The sequence below is a fragment of the Hyla sarda genome, chromosome 1, assembly GCF_029499605.1.
Source record: "Hyla sarda isolate aHylSar1 chromosome 1, aHylSar1.hap1, whole genome shotgun sequence".
Lineage (NCBI taxonomy): Eukaryota > Metazoa > Chordata > Amphibia > Anura > Hylidae > Hyla > Hyla sarda.
Genome location: NC_079189.1, coordinates 197367264 through 197381583, shown reverse-complemented (window position 1 = coordinate 197381583; position 14320 = coordinate 197367264). Strand labels below are relative to the sequence as shown.

General features: G+C 41.9%; 1 protein-coding gene across 1 annotated transcript in view; it reads right to left on the bottom strand.

Annotated features, from left to right (window-relative positions):
• The window catches only part of LOC130355875 (A.superbus venom factor 1-like), a 266587-nt gene that overhangs the window by 50494 nt on the left and 201773 nt on the right, over positions 1-14320 (bottom strand). The window contains exons 23-27 of the mRNA XM_056556718.1: positions 14018-14224; positions 10321-10375; positions 9757-9843; positions 7571-7774; positions 5103-5157 (exon numbers count right to left, since the gene is read on the bottom strand). Coding sequence (XP_056412693.1) covers positions 5103-5157; positions 7571-7774; positions 9757-9843; positions 10321-10375; positions 14018-14224 — 608 coding nt within the window. The remainder of the gene's footprint in view (positions 1-5102; positions 5158-7570; positions 7775-9756; positions 9844-10320; positions 10376-14017; positions 14225-14320) is intronic.

Here is a 14320-nt window from a genome sequence, read left to right as displayed (position 1 = left end):
CGCGTGTCCGGAGTCTGTTGCCTAACAACATCTGCAGGGCGACAGTTTAGAGAGTGGTCTCTAAACTGTCGCCCTCCAGATGTTGCAAAACTACAACTCCCACCATGCCTTGACAGCTGTTTGCTGTGTTGGCATGCTGGGAGTTGTAGTTTTGCAAGATTTAGAGGGGTTCAGGCTAGAGATCACTGACAGTGGTCTCTAAACTGTAGCCCTCCAGATGTTACAAAACTACAACTCCCAGCATGCCCAGACAGCAGTTTGCTGTCTTAGCATGCTGAGATTTGTAGTTTTGCAACATCTGGAGGGCCACAGTTTAGAAACCACTGTCAGTGATCTCTAGCCTGAACCCCTCTAAATCTTGCAAAACTACAACTCCCAGCATTCAGGAACAGCAAATGGCTGTCTCGGCATGCTGGGAGTTGTACTTGCGTGCCTCCAGCTGTTGCATAACTACATCTCCCAGCATTCCCTTTGGCAATCAGTACATGCTGAGAGTTGTAGTTCTGCAACAGCTGGAGGCACACTGGTTGGGAAATACCGAGTTAGGTAATAGGTTCTATTACCTAACTCAGTATTTTTCAACCAGTGTGCCTCCAGCTGTTGCAAAACTACAACTCCCAGCATGCACGTTCTGTCAGTGCATGCTGTGAGTTGTAGTTTTGCCCCCCCCCCCCATGTGAATGTACAGGTTACATTCACACTGGTGGCGGATTACAGCGAGTTCCCTGCTTCAAGTTTGAGCTGCAGCAGCCGCAGCTCAAACTCCTAGCGGGAGACTCAGTGTAATCCGCCGTCAGTGTGAATGTAACCTAAAAACACTACACAACACTAACATAAAATAAAGAGTAAAACACTACATATACACACGTACATTGCCCCCCCCACCCCTTCCCCCCCCCCAATAAAAATGAAAAACGTATCCTACAGCAGTGTTTCCAAAACGGAGCCTCCAGCTGTTGCAAAACAAAAACTCCCAGCATTTCCGGACAGCCATTGACTGTCCAAGCATGCTGGGAGTTTAGCAACAGCTGGAGGCACCCTGTTTGAGAATCACTGGTGTACAATACCCCTATGTCCACCCCTATGCAAATCCCTAATTTAAGCCTCAAATGCACATGGCGCTCTCACTTTGGAGCCCTGTCGTATTTCAAGGCAACAGTTTAGGGCCACATATGGGGTATCGCCGTACTCGGGAGAAATTGCATTACAAATTTTGGGGGGCTTTTTCTCCTTTTACCCCTTATGAAAAGGTAAAGTTGGGGTCTATACCAGCATGTTAGTGTAAAAAAAAAAACATTTTTGTACACTAACATACTGGTGTTGCCCCATACTTTAAAATTTCACAAGCGGTAAAAGAAAAAAAGCCTCCAAAATTTGTAACGCAATTTCTCCTGAGTACGGAGATACCCCATATGTGGGCGCAAAGTGTTCTGGGGACGCACAACAAGGCTCAGAAGGGAGAGTGCACCATGTAAATTTGAGGTCTAAATTGGTGATTTGCACAGGGGTGGCTGATTTTACAGCGGTTCTGACATAAGTGCAAAACAATAAATACCCACATGTGACCCCATTTTGGAAACTACACCCCTCACGGAATGTAACAAGGGGTACAGTGAGCATTTACACCCCACAGGTGTCTGACAGATCTTTGAAACAGGGGTCTGTGAAAATGAAAAATAAAATTTTTAATTTGCACAGCCCACTGTTCCAAAGATCCGTGGGGTGTAAATTCTCCCTGCACACCTTATTACCTTCCGTGAGGGGTGTAGTTTTAAAAATGGGGTCACATGTGGGGGGGTCCACTGTTCTGGCACCACGGGGGGGGGGCTTTGGAAATGCACATGGCCAAATTCTCTCTCCAAAAGCTCAATGATGCTCCTTCTCTTCTGAGCATTGTAGTTCGCCCCCAGTGCACTTCACGTCCACTTATTGGGTATTTCCATACTCAGAAGAGATGGGGTTACAAATTTTGGGGGGTATTTTCTGCTATTATCCCTTGTAAAAATGTAAAATTTGGGGGAAAACAAGCATTTTAGTGTAAAAAAAATAATTTTTTTTTTACATATGCAAAAGTCGTGAAACACCTGTGGGGTATTAAGGTTCACTTTACCCCTTGTTACGTTCCCCAAGGGGTCTAGTTTCCAAAATGGTATGCCATGTGTTTTTTTTTTTCTGTCCTGGCACCATAGGTGCTTCCTAAATGCGGCATGCCCCCAGAGCAAAATTTGCTTCCAAAAAGCCAAATGTGACTCCTTCTCTTCTGAGACCTGTAGTGCGCCAGCAGAGCACTTTTCATCCCCATATTGGGTGTTTTCTGAATCGGGAGAAATTGGGCTTCAAATTTTGGGGGGTATTTTCTGCTATTACCTTTTTTAAAAATGTAAAATTTTTGCTAAACCAAGCATTTTTGGTAAAAAAAAATTTTTTTTTTTTACATATGCAAAAGTCGTGAAACACCTGTGGGGTATTAAGATTCACTTAACCCCTTGTTACATTCCCCGAGGGGTCTAGTTTCCAAAATGGTATGCCATGTCGTTTTTTTTTGCTGTCCTGGCACCATAGGGGCTTCCTAAATGCGACATGCCCCCCGAGCAAAATTTGCTCTCAAAAAGCCAAATATGACTCCTTCTCTTCTGAGCATTGTAGTTCGCCCGTAATGCACTTCAGGTCAACTTATGGGGAACCTCCATACTCAGAAGAGATGGGGTTACAAATTTTGGGGGGTATTTTCTGCTATTAACCCTTGCAAAAATGTGAAATTTGGGGGGAAACACACATTTTAGTGAATTTTTTTTTTTTTTTTTACATATGCAAAAGTCATGAAACACCTGTGGGGTATTAAGGCTCACTTAATTCCTTGTTACGTTCCTCAAGGGGTCTAGTTTCCAAAATAGTATGCCATGTTTTTTTTTTGCTGTTTTGGCACCATAGGGGCTTCCTAAATGCAACATGCCCCCCAAAAAACATTTCAGAAAAACGTACTCTCCAAAATCCCCTTGTCGCTCCTTCGCTTCTGAGCCCTCTAATGCGCCCGCCGAACAATTTACATAGACATATGAGGTATGTGCTTACTCGAGAGAAATTGGGCTACAAAATCAAGTATAAATTTTATCCTTTTACCCCTTGTAAAAATTCAAAAATTGGGTCTACAAGAACATGCAAGTGTAAAAAATGAAGATTTTGAATTTTCTCCTTCACTTTGCTGCTTTTCCTGTGAAACACCTAAAGGGTTAAAACACTTACTGAATGTCATTTTGAATACTTTGGGGGGTGCAGTTTTTGTAATGGGGTCATTTATGGGGTATTTCTAATATGAAGACCCTTCAAATCCACTTCAAACCTGAACTGGTCCATGAAAAATAGCGAGTTTGAAAATTATGTGAAAAATTGTAAAATTGCTGCTGAACTTTGAAGCCCTCTGGTGTCTTCCAAAAGTAAACACTTGTCAATTTTATGATGAAAATATAAAGTAGACATATTGTATATGTGAATCCAAAAAAAAAATATTTGGAATATCCATTTTCCTTACAAGCAGAGAGCTTCAAAGTTAGAAAAATGCAAAATTTTCAATTTTTTCATCAAATTTTGGGATTTTTCACCAAGAAAGGATGCAAGTTACCACAAAAATTTACCACTATGTTAAAGTAGAATATGTCACGAAAAAACTATCTCGGAATCAGATTGATAAGTAAAAGCATCCCAGAGTTATTAATGTTTAAAGTGACAGTGGTCAGATGTGCAAAAAAGGGCTGCGTCCTAGAGGTGAAATTGGGCTGTGTCCTTAAGGGGTTAAACACTGTGCACTATTTTACATTGAGCAGATTGTCATTTCTTCAGTGTTGTCACAAGAAAAGATATATTGAAATATTTAAAAAGAGATGAGAGGTGGGGAAAACTGTAAATATTGAAAACAGGGAAAAAGCCTGATGAAAAGCCTGGAAGGGGCTAGAAACAGGCTGCACTCTGTGAAATAAATGAGTTCATATTTGTAAGTTACATTGGACTTGCCTGCTTTATTTGGAGAGGTGCCCAGTGAGGTTCCATTTTTCCCTGTGATCAAATCACATTCCTTTTATGAACCCTAAGACCAGCCTGATGTTTGCAGAGTCGGGGGAACCACAAGGTTTCTGAACATTGATCTTACTACACATCCAAAGAGGTGTTGCGTCCTGAGAGCAACCGTATACCGTTGCTTGCCTTTAAGTGTGTCAAAAGTCTCTGTGGACTACACTAGGTGTGCACAATTTTTCTTCTTTCCTTTTATGCTTTAGAGGGGTATGCCGCTGCCCTAGCGTTTGGAATGTTTTGTTCCAAACACTTGGAGCAGGCGGCGGGGTCGTGTCATCACAGCCAAGTCCTTCGTGACGTCACGCCATGCCCCCTTCAATGCAAGTCTATGCCACACCGCCTCCCATAGACTCTCATTGAGTGGCGGCGGGGGGGGGGAGGATGTATAATCCCTGCGATCAGACATCTTATCCCCTGCCGGAGTACCCCTTTTAATAGGCACTAACTCTTCAACAAACTTTGCATAGATCACTATAGCATTAGCAAACATAAGAAACTTTGTAATATATCTTATTAGAGAAATTTGCTTCTTTCTCCTGTTATCAAGCCCCCTCCATTTCTAACTCTCTTACACTCTGAAGATCAGTATTTTAGGCCGTGTATGAACAAGGATTTCACACCCAAAAGCTTGCTGATTATATATGAGACTACTTAGGGATATTTATGTATGAAATCCGCAGAAAATAAGGAAGGTGTCAACATACCCTGAAGTTTTGATGCAGTGGAGGATATGTCATGCATCAGCATCTGGGACATGTGCAGTGAAGTAAGGTATCCCTGGCCTTATCTGAACCTTGTGAGTGTGCCAGATACCACTGAAGCCAACTTGTATTGAGGTATTCTAGCCCGATATAAATCAAGCGTGTATCGTATTTTGAGTTCTTTCCATACATAGTGCTTATACAGACACGTTTGACAGGGATGTGCCAAGAAGCTTAATCCCCAGCAGTATAACCAGATACTGATGGTTTAGTAGCTGAAAATCTAGTGACAGGTTCCCTTTAAAGCTGATGAGTTAAAAATTCAGTTCTTACCAGGTGCTTCCCTGAAAAGAGTCACCAGAGAAATAATATATTTGCTTCTGATAGCCTGTTTAATAGAGAAACACAAATTACAAGGTTATTAAACTATTAGTTTGAAATGAATATTGTTATTTACAGTATTTAAACATTTTGGGTGTGTAGCCTGGGGCAGGTAGATAAATAGCACAGGTGGGAGGAGATGCAATGCAGCATTGGTACTCGTGCAGGCAGGTACTCGTGCAGGTGAGGGAACATTTACCATGAGAAGGGACACTAAGTTCAAGGGCACTCAGGAGTGACTGCCAGATACCAAGACTAAGCAGCATTTTGGGTTGATACATATTAGGCTGGGTTCACACCACGTTTTTGCAATACATTTCCCGCATCAGTTTTTTTTAAATGAAAAACGGATTCCTCAAAATCGGACTAAACTGTATCAAAATGTGTGTGCAAATTTTAACTGTTTACTGTTTGAAAAATGATGTCCAGTTGCATCAGTTTTTTTTAAGAAAAAAAATGCATAAGTTTTTAACTTTTCACTCCATTATGAATAAAGTTTATCTTGTTTGATTGAAATTCCAAGAAAAAAACTGTGTAAAGTCAAAAACTGTATGGTGCAAACCGGATGGAACCGTACGCACATACGGTTCTGTACGGTTCCCATTGACTCTCATGTTAAAAAAAAAAAAAGTATACGGTTTATTACGGGTTTTCGCCTGGTCCAAAAACCATGGTAGGCTATGGTTTTGGGTACGGGAAAAAACTGGACAAAACCATACAAGACGCACTAAACTTTCTATCTCATTTGCATTTATAACAAACAGTTAGGAGACTCGAAAGGCTACTCCCATCTCCACCCCCTCTTTCTTGGCTCGATAAATATTATATGCTCCCGCAATTCCCGAATGGTATTATCTCATGCTTGTACCACGAGCTGCTCACTGGCTCCTCCCCTGCGACACCTAGTTACTTGCTTGCCTGGAGTACGGAACTGAACACTAACTTTACGAAAGCAGAGGTCAAACAAATACTATCACGCTCTCATGGGTTTTCTAGATGTGTCAGAATCCAAGAAAACTCCTACAAGCCCTTAACTAGGTGGTGCTGCACTCCCGAATGGCTGTTTCGACAACCTTTGCTGGCGATGTGGTGCTGAAGTGGGTACGTTGCCTCATATTTGGCTGTATTGCCCTAAGATCAAACCTTTTTGAGAGGAAGCTTTAAGAATCATTGCACTAATTACTAAGGTGAAAATCCCATTCTCAGCACCGCTTCTCCTGCTCTGGGTCCCTAATCCTGTATTTACCCCCCAAAAAATCAAACCTGCCCACCTTGCTTCTGACTGCCGCCAAGTTATTAATACCCGCAAACTAGCGTCAATCGACTCCTCCCTCAATACACGCATAGTTTGCCAAAGTTGATTACATATGTAGAATGGCAGAATTGGTGAGTTGGGAGATGAGGACACACACTTTTTTCCTAAAAACTTGGGCATCTTGGCAACTGTACTGCTCCTCGCTTCAAAATCCCACCTACTCTAACCCGGGAGGCAATTAATCTCATTACTAACTAGACTCCCTAGTGGAATTACTACATTAGCCTTGCATTCCCCCTGACTCTTTTATTTGCTGATTGACCATGAAACTACAAGGTATTCTAAACCATAATTCTATCTGTTGCATTTCACTGCATATGTATCTTTCTGCACACTGCTAAAGCACTATTAACTTTTTCTACATTACCTGGACTGTATACAGTTGGGTTTAACCCACCCCCCCTCACTCCCTTTCTCCCAAAGTGGAGAAAGGGACTTTGCCTTTAATTTGGGACAATTTTCGGAGGGGAGAGGGGGGGTGGGTGGGCTAACAGAGGATTGTTGTCTTAATAAAGATGGGGCTCACAGTTTCAGGATGCATAGACTCCTACTGCATTTATGACATTGTGAGGGTTATATCGCCATTAAATATAGAGAAATTACTTTGAAAGAATACCCATATGTGCTATCTGGGATAATCTCTCCCTCCCACAACTAGGGCCACCATCAGAAATTTTGGGGCCCCATACAGCCGAAGTGTCTGCTCCTCCCCCCCTTCCTACCAAAAGCAATAGCCCCAAAAGCTTTTATCTTAAGCTTTACTGTTATTTAAATTATCAATTGTCATGTCATGCAGACAGGTCAAAGGTTAAGGTTGGTCGTAATCTCAGTACTGAGACCTTCTCTGCTGTTAGGCATAGCCAGGTGAAGCACATGCTAACCCACTTTACTCCCTGGCTTGGAAAGCAGTCCAACTGACATATCCCCAGGTTTTTATAATGACAGAAACACTTTGAACCCCTACCGTGGGTGGTTAATACTGGTCACACTGCCTTTAAATTGGCACTTGCATGGTTAATATAATAAGAAAGATGTGTAACCATTGAGCATTTATTACAAGCTGGTCAGTCCATTTAAAAACAACAGATTGCTGGTAAAACTATACCTTTAATAATATTATTTACAGCCGTTCTTCTTTTTTCAGCACCAACAGCATCCCACCTTTTAGTGGCATCTAAATACTTAGTCAGAATGACATTTAGAGTTGTTGAGAACATGTTCTGTTCTGGGCAGCCATACGGAACATATATAAGAGATCCAAGATAGTTATGATCTAAGATACCCAGCAAAGTCTCTCCCATGATATCTCCTGAAATGAAACCAAATAGGAAACAGTCTTTAAAATAAAACACTGTTGGAAATATCATAGGCCTTACAGGGAACATACATATTGCACCCGATCAAAGTCTAGAGGAAATGTATAGACTGCCTACTTTTTATATATCTTAGGGCTCATTTTACGCTGCGGATCAGTCGATGATGACCCTACAGTGTGTCTCAGATGTGCCCTCTCGGAGTGTCAAACCGCCGCTACGAGCAGACACACTGCAATGTGTGAGTTGCCGCGCGCATGCGCAGTAAACTCGCACATCGTGGCTGCTCTCGGCCTAGCTCAGGGAGCAGGAGGAGTAACAGTGATGTGTGCCAGTACACCGTGCATGCGCGGTGGCGACTCATACATTGCAGCAGTGTGCGGCGGATTGCTGCTCTGAGCAGGCACATCTGAGACACACTGTAGTGGTCAATTGTCGGCGGATCAGCAGCATTATATACCCTGTAGATCGGCCTGTGTGAACGAGCCCTAAAGGTGGAGGTAATTTGAGAGTGTGAGTTTCATGTCTTAAAGGGGTTTTACCAGATTTAGATAATTCCTCCTAAAAACAGACATTTGTACTCCTTTACATATATGTATGACAGTTTTTTTTTTTCTTCCAAACTGTTTGTTTTATGTCTTAAAAAAATTGCTATTTTTGTCATTGAATTGCATTACATTTAGTGGTAAAGTGTCAGTTCACACTCAGTTCAACATTTCATCCCTAAGGCTGAATTTACACATAGTAGTATTGACCATACTACTATGTGTAAATTAGCCTTAGCAATAGGTTCAAAACAGAGAAAAAGCTGCAAATCTTCCCATTATAGTTTTCCCTCTGTGTCAGTTCCACTACTGGTTTTGACAAACAATTATGACCAACATACTGGCCCTCATTTACTATTGTAAACCTGACTTGTTTTGTCGTTTTTTTTTGGCGCATCTTTGTCTGTGCCATGTCGCAGACATCCTGCGCCAGTCTGCGACACTATGCAACCTTATTTTTCCGACGGACCCGATGTGGATTCTCCCAAACCCAAAAAAAGGGCGTAACCCGACATTTCTGAGCTTTCCCACGTATTTATAAAGGATTCCAACCCGAATTTGTTGAATTGTTGTGGATTTTTTCCCGACAACTCAGAGGAGTTGGAAACCAAAACCAACAAAACCCACATGCGACAAACAGGATGCGACATAATAATAAATACCAGGGGGAAAAAAGCAGTCGGGTAAGAAAGCAAGATAGACTTACAACCCGATTTTCTAAGTAAATGAGGGCCACTGTGTGTGAACCAAGTTTAATTATTACAGAAATAATATTAAGCGACAGAAACTTTTTGGGGCAGTGTAAAAAACAACCTACATTTTTTTTTAGCAGTTTTCACGTTTTTTGGCCTGCATGAGTCTCAAAAAATGTCTGGCATGTAAATTATATAATAGCATTTGCTATAGCATAAAAATGGCATAAAACCCCTGCCTGAATGCACAAAACTGTGAAAAAAAAAGTTCCAAATGGCACAAAAATTTCTGAAAGTTGCTTTTAAGGATTTGTCTGAAGGGCATTATATATATAGTTCTAAGACAGTTTTCTGAAGTATAGTACAGTACACTATGTTAGGCCGGGTTCACACGTCAAAATGTCCGTGTGGAATTCCACATGAATCTTCTGCACGGACATTCTGATTCTGGCATCCGCAAACACATTGAACATGTTCAATGTGTTTGTGCATTCTGCAAGGAAATGCATCACTGTCTATGAGACGGTGCATTTTTGATTGGTCCTAGCATCATGTTATTTCGGCACTCCTGTGTCTGTTGAATGTCCGCACAGAGATCTTCTGTGTGGACATTTCACAGTGTAAACATAGCATAACACAGCTCTGACCACAGCTCAGAGAAATCCATGACACAATAATGTGCAGGGGTGCAGTTTTTGCCCATGTGCACATAATTATTCCTTCAATAATACTATGTAGTACCTTGTATGCTAATGAAGCTTGTGGCATCGCTATCAGGCACCATTCCTTCTAAATCCTCAGTTTTGATTTGGATCCGCTGAGGGCTTCCTGTTAATCACAATGTTTTAGTTATTCCATACATTAAAGTATCCATAGGTTTCTATAGGGGAGTCACGTGATATGCAGTGGCGGGATACCCACTTAAAACTAGAATAAGGAAAAGCTGTGGCAAGAAAATGTTGGATAGAGTAGCAATCCAGCATACTTGATGCCACTCCATTTAAAGTCTATGGCAATAAAAGAAAGTTGCTGTTTTTTTCAACTGCAATTCCTGGTTCTAGTCATAAGTGGGAGTTCTAAAAGATAAATGTCTTGAAGCTTCCTTCAGGCTGGATTTTCACTGGTTTTTGAGCCAAAGCCAGAAGTGGATCCAGCAGGAAGGAGAATAATTTCTTATTTTATATTTCACATTCGTTTTAAATCCAGTTCTGGTTTGGGCTAAATAAACTGCAGTGGCAGATTTCCAAAATGCCAAAAATAAGACCTTACTTCTTTCTTGATAAGAGGAATCAATAGGAAACGAACCTTTAGGGTCTAGCGATTGGCTTAAAGATTGTTTCCTCACAAGTTTCCCCTCTGGCTGAAATATAAAAGACAAGAAAATGGTTAAAAGTAATTAGAATTAAAATATATCTGTACTAGCTGAATACCCGGCGTTGCCCAGTTTTTCCTTCCTAATCCTTGTTGGGGAGGAAAATAAACAAAGGAGGAAGCTTTTGACTTCATATGCCGTCATCATATATTGTTGTCATATCCCAACCCCATATCCTGTCCTCATATCCCAACTTCATATCCCATCCTCACATCTCGTCCTCATATCCCAACCTCCTATCCCGAACTCTTATCCCAACCTCTTATCCCGTCCTCCTATCCCATCCTCCTATCCCGACCTCCTATCCCGACCTCCTATCCCGTCCTCCTATCCCGTCCTCTTATCTCGACCTCCTATCTTGACCTCCTATATCGACCTCCCATCCCGTCCTCAGATTCCGACCTGTAATATGTGTACCAGGTATTAAAATATCTCCAGCCATACAGACGTTATGTGAGAACATACATTTCCCATTGATTTGTATGGGACTTTAGACAAAACCCCCTACCCTCACAAATGGGGGTAGTTAGTGGTTAAATTAACTATCCTATATTTTAAGTGGACATATAAGTAACATGTGACCAAGTATTATCGAAATATCTCCAGCCGTTTGGAAGTTATGCAGTAACATATATTTCCCATAGACTTGTATAGGACTTTAAACAAAAACCCCGCCCCTGGCAAATGTGGGTGAGTAAGGGTTAAATCACCTATCCTATGTTTGTTGTTGACATATAAGTAACATGTGTACCAAGTTTCATGTTAATATCTTTAGCCGTTTGGAAGTTTTTGTGGAACATGCACACACACACACATTGAGTTTTATATATATAGATATATATAAATATTCATATACTGTTTCTATGAAATGGCATACGATATGGTATTGAAGTATTATAATCTTTCGCTGTGTGCGGTGCTTTAGCTAAGTCTCGTTTGAATGAATAAGGTGAACAGCAAAACCAGTTCTTGCACATCAGGGGCGGATCCAGAGTCTTGTCTCGGGAGGGGCACTATCAGAGTATTTTCTCATGGCGCGCAGAAAATAAGGTATACGCAGCATAAGTCCCCTACAACAAGTATACAGCATATGTCCCCCACAACAAGTATACAGCATATGTCCCCCCCCATTAGAGTAAAGTCAAGAAGACATGGCAACTCAACAACTGACAACAGGAGAACAATGTTTATTAGGAAGGTGCTTTACACAGACATCTAAAAATCATGCTGACATGCTGTGGGATAGTGGAATGGGAGTGGGGGCAAGACAACGTCCGTTTCACGTCACATGATGCTTCATCCGGCCTCAACGTCACCTTGTTCTTAGTGCTTCCAAATACCTGAGTGATGTGGGGGGAGGGAATAGGGGCTACCGTCACCAACAAATCAGGTAAGTGAAGATTTACATAAATAACTGTCAGAAATATATACATAAAAACAAGGTCCTTTGGGATTAAACAAGCGTTATGATTTAGGTGCCTTTTTATGAAGAGTTGCATGATTGTACCTTGTTTTTATGTATATATTTCTGACAGTTATTTATGTCAATCTTCACTTACCTGATTTGTTGGTGTCAGTAGCCCCTACTCCCTCCCCCCATGTCACTCAGGTATTTAGAAGCACCTAGAACAAGGTGAAGTTGGGGCCGGATGAAGCGTCATGTGACGTGAAACGGACGTTGCCTTGCCCCTGCTCCCATTCCACATTTTTGGATGTCTGTGTAAAGCACCCTCCTTATAAACATTGTTATCCTGTCGTCAGTTGGTGAGTTGCCATGTCTTCTTGAATTTTCTCTAATGTGGAGGACATATGCTGTGTACTATATATTGCATTTCTTGTTACTTCTGTCTGACATTGAGCACCATGCTGACACAAAGCTGACCGCTATTTTTTCCATACGTGGTTTTGTCTGGTGATTGTGCGACTATATTCCATTTGCAATGCCTGATTTTTCCTTTTTGTGCTGAGTCTCCCACATTATGTAGGCAGTATAAGTCCCCCACATTAGATAGGCAGTACAGTTCCCCCACATTAGGTTGGGAGCATAGTTCCCCCACATTAGGTAGGCAGCATAGTTCTCCCACATTAGGTAAGCAGCATAGTTACTCCAAACTAGTTAGGCAGTATAGTTCCCCAGCATTATAGTGACTGTATAGTTCCCCCCCCCCCACATTAGGTAGGCAGCATAGTTCCCCCACATTAGGTAGGCAGTATAGGTCCCCCACATTAGGTTGGAAGCATAGTTCCCCCACATTAGGTAGGCAGAATAGGTCCCCCACATTAGGTTGGCAGCATAGTTCCCCCACATTAGGTTGGTATCATAGTTCCCCCACATTAGGTAGGCAGCATATTTCCCCCACATTTGGTAGCCAGCATAGTTCCCCTACATTGGGTAGGCAGCATAGTCCCCCACATTAGATAGGCAGTATAGTTTCCCCACATTAGGTTGTCAGCATAGTTCCCCCACATTAGGTTGGCAGTATAGTTCCCCCACATTAGGTAGGCAGTGGCCCCCACAGACATACAGCCTCCAGCCATATAAAGTGTATGGCTGGAGGCTGTATGTATGTATATGTATGTGTGTATGTGTAGGCCATAGCAGTAGGTCCTGGGACTGGAGGAGTGGTGGTCAGAGCACTGAAACTTACCATGCACCAGTCCTCCTGCTGACTGCTCCGCTCCTATGGGCGCACGGGTCGTAATGTTGTCCCTGCGTGTGCTATCTCCCAGTGGCCTCTGTGTTTTTAAGTATTTTTATGTAAGTAAACGCGTGGGCCACATAGAAGTAACCGGAACATCTTTGTGTCCTGAAAAGATCTTTCGGGACACATGGATGTCTCAAATCCCGACGGGGGAAATTAATTGAGGGGGGGGGGGGGGTTGGGCAATGGGGCAACACCCCCCGGATCCACCACTGCTGCACATGGAGGAGGGCAGTACTGTCTGATGAACGTACATCGCTACAATTAGCCACTTTTTTGGTATCCCTTAATGTTTCCTCTTCTAATGAATAATAGTACGAATTATATGAATTATTTTATTGAGATGAATACTGTAGGTAAATATTTAATATATGTATGTATTATTAAAGGAGAACTTTGGCAAAAATTTACTTATCCCCTATCCACAGGATAGATGATAAGTAGCTGATCACCAGACAGGACCTGGCTTTTAGTGAGGAGCGTGTGCTGCAGATGGCACAAGCTGTATTAATTTCTTTGGGAAGCCCAAAAAGACCCGAGTACAGCACTCGAGCATCATCGGTGCTCTCATAGAAATGAATTAAATGTGTGCTGTCTACTGTAGATAACACGCGCTCCTCACTAAAGATAGCCGGGGTCCAATCCCAGAGATGGCAAGGGGTCCCAGAGGTCGGACCCCCCACGAACAGCTACTTATCCCCTATCCTGTGGATAGGGGATAAGTTAACTTTTGCTGGAGTTCTCCTTTAATAAAGGATCATTTTAATTTGGTGAAATTATGTATTTAAAGTAATGTGCTTAGAATCTTTTTTTTTTTTTAGACATACATTGTGCACCTCCCCCTATGGCACCTGCTGCCCCTTGCCTTTGCTCAGTATTTCCTACAGAGATTGGTTTCATTATGATAATAAAATTCATATGTTCATACCAACACATGGAGTATTTTTCTCACTCGGTCTGAGAAACCATCCGACATAGCCAAAACATCTATGTAAACTTCTGTTGCTTTGAGTGGGACTACAACAAAGTATACCACCTTGGATGATTCTGCTGGTACTCTAACTGTTTCCTGATAACCTCTGGATTTGGTAGCCAAACTGCATACATTTTCATTATAGAAGAATTTCACGTTGACCTGGAAATGGAAAAAAAAGTAAAAGCAATAGAACAAAATAATAAAACTTTGGCCAAACACAAATTCTTACAGTTGTAAAAATTACAGTAAATACAC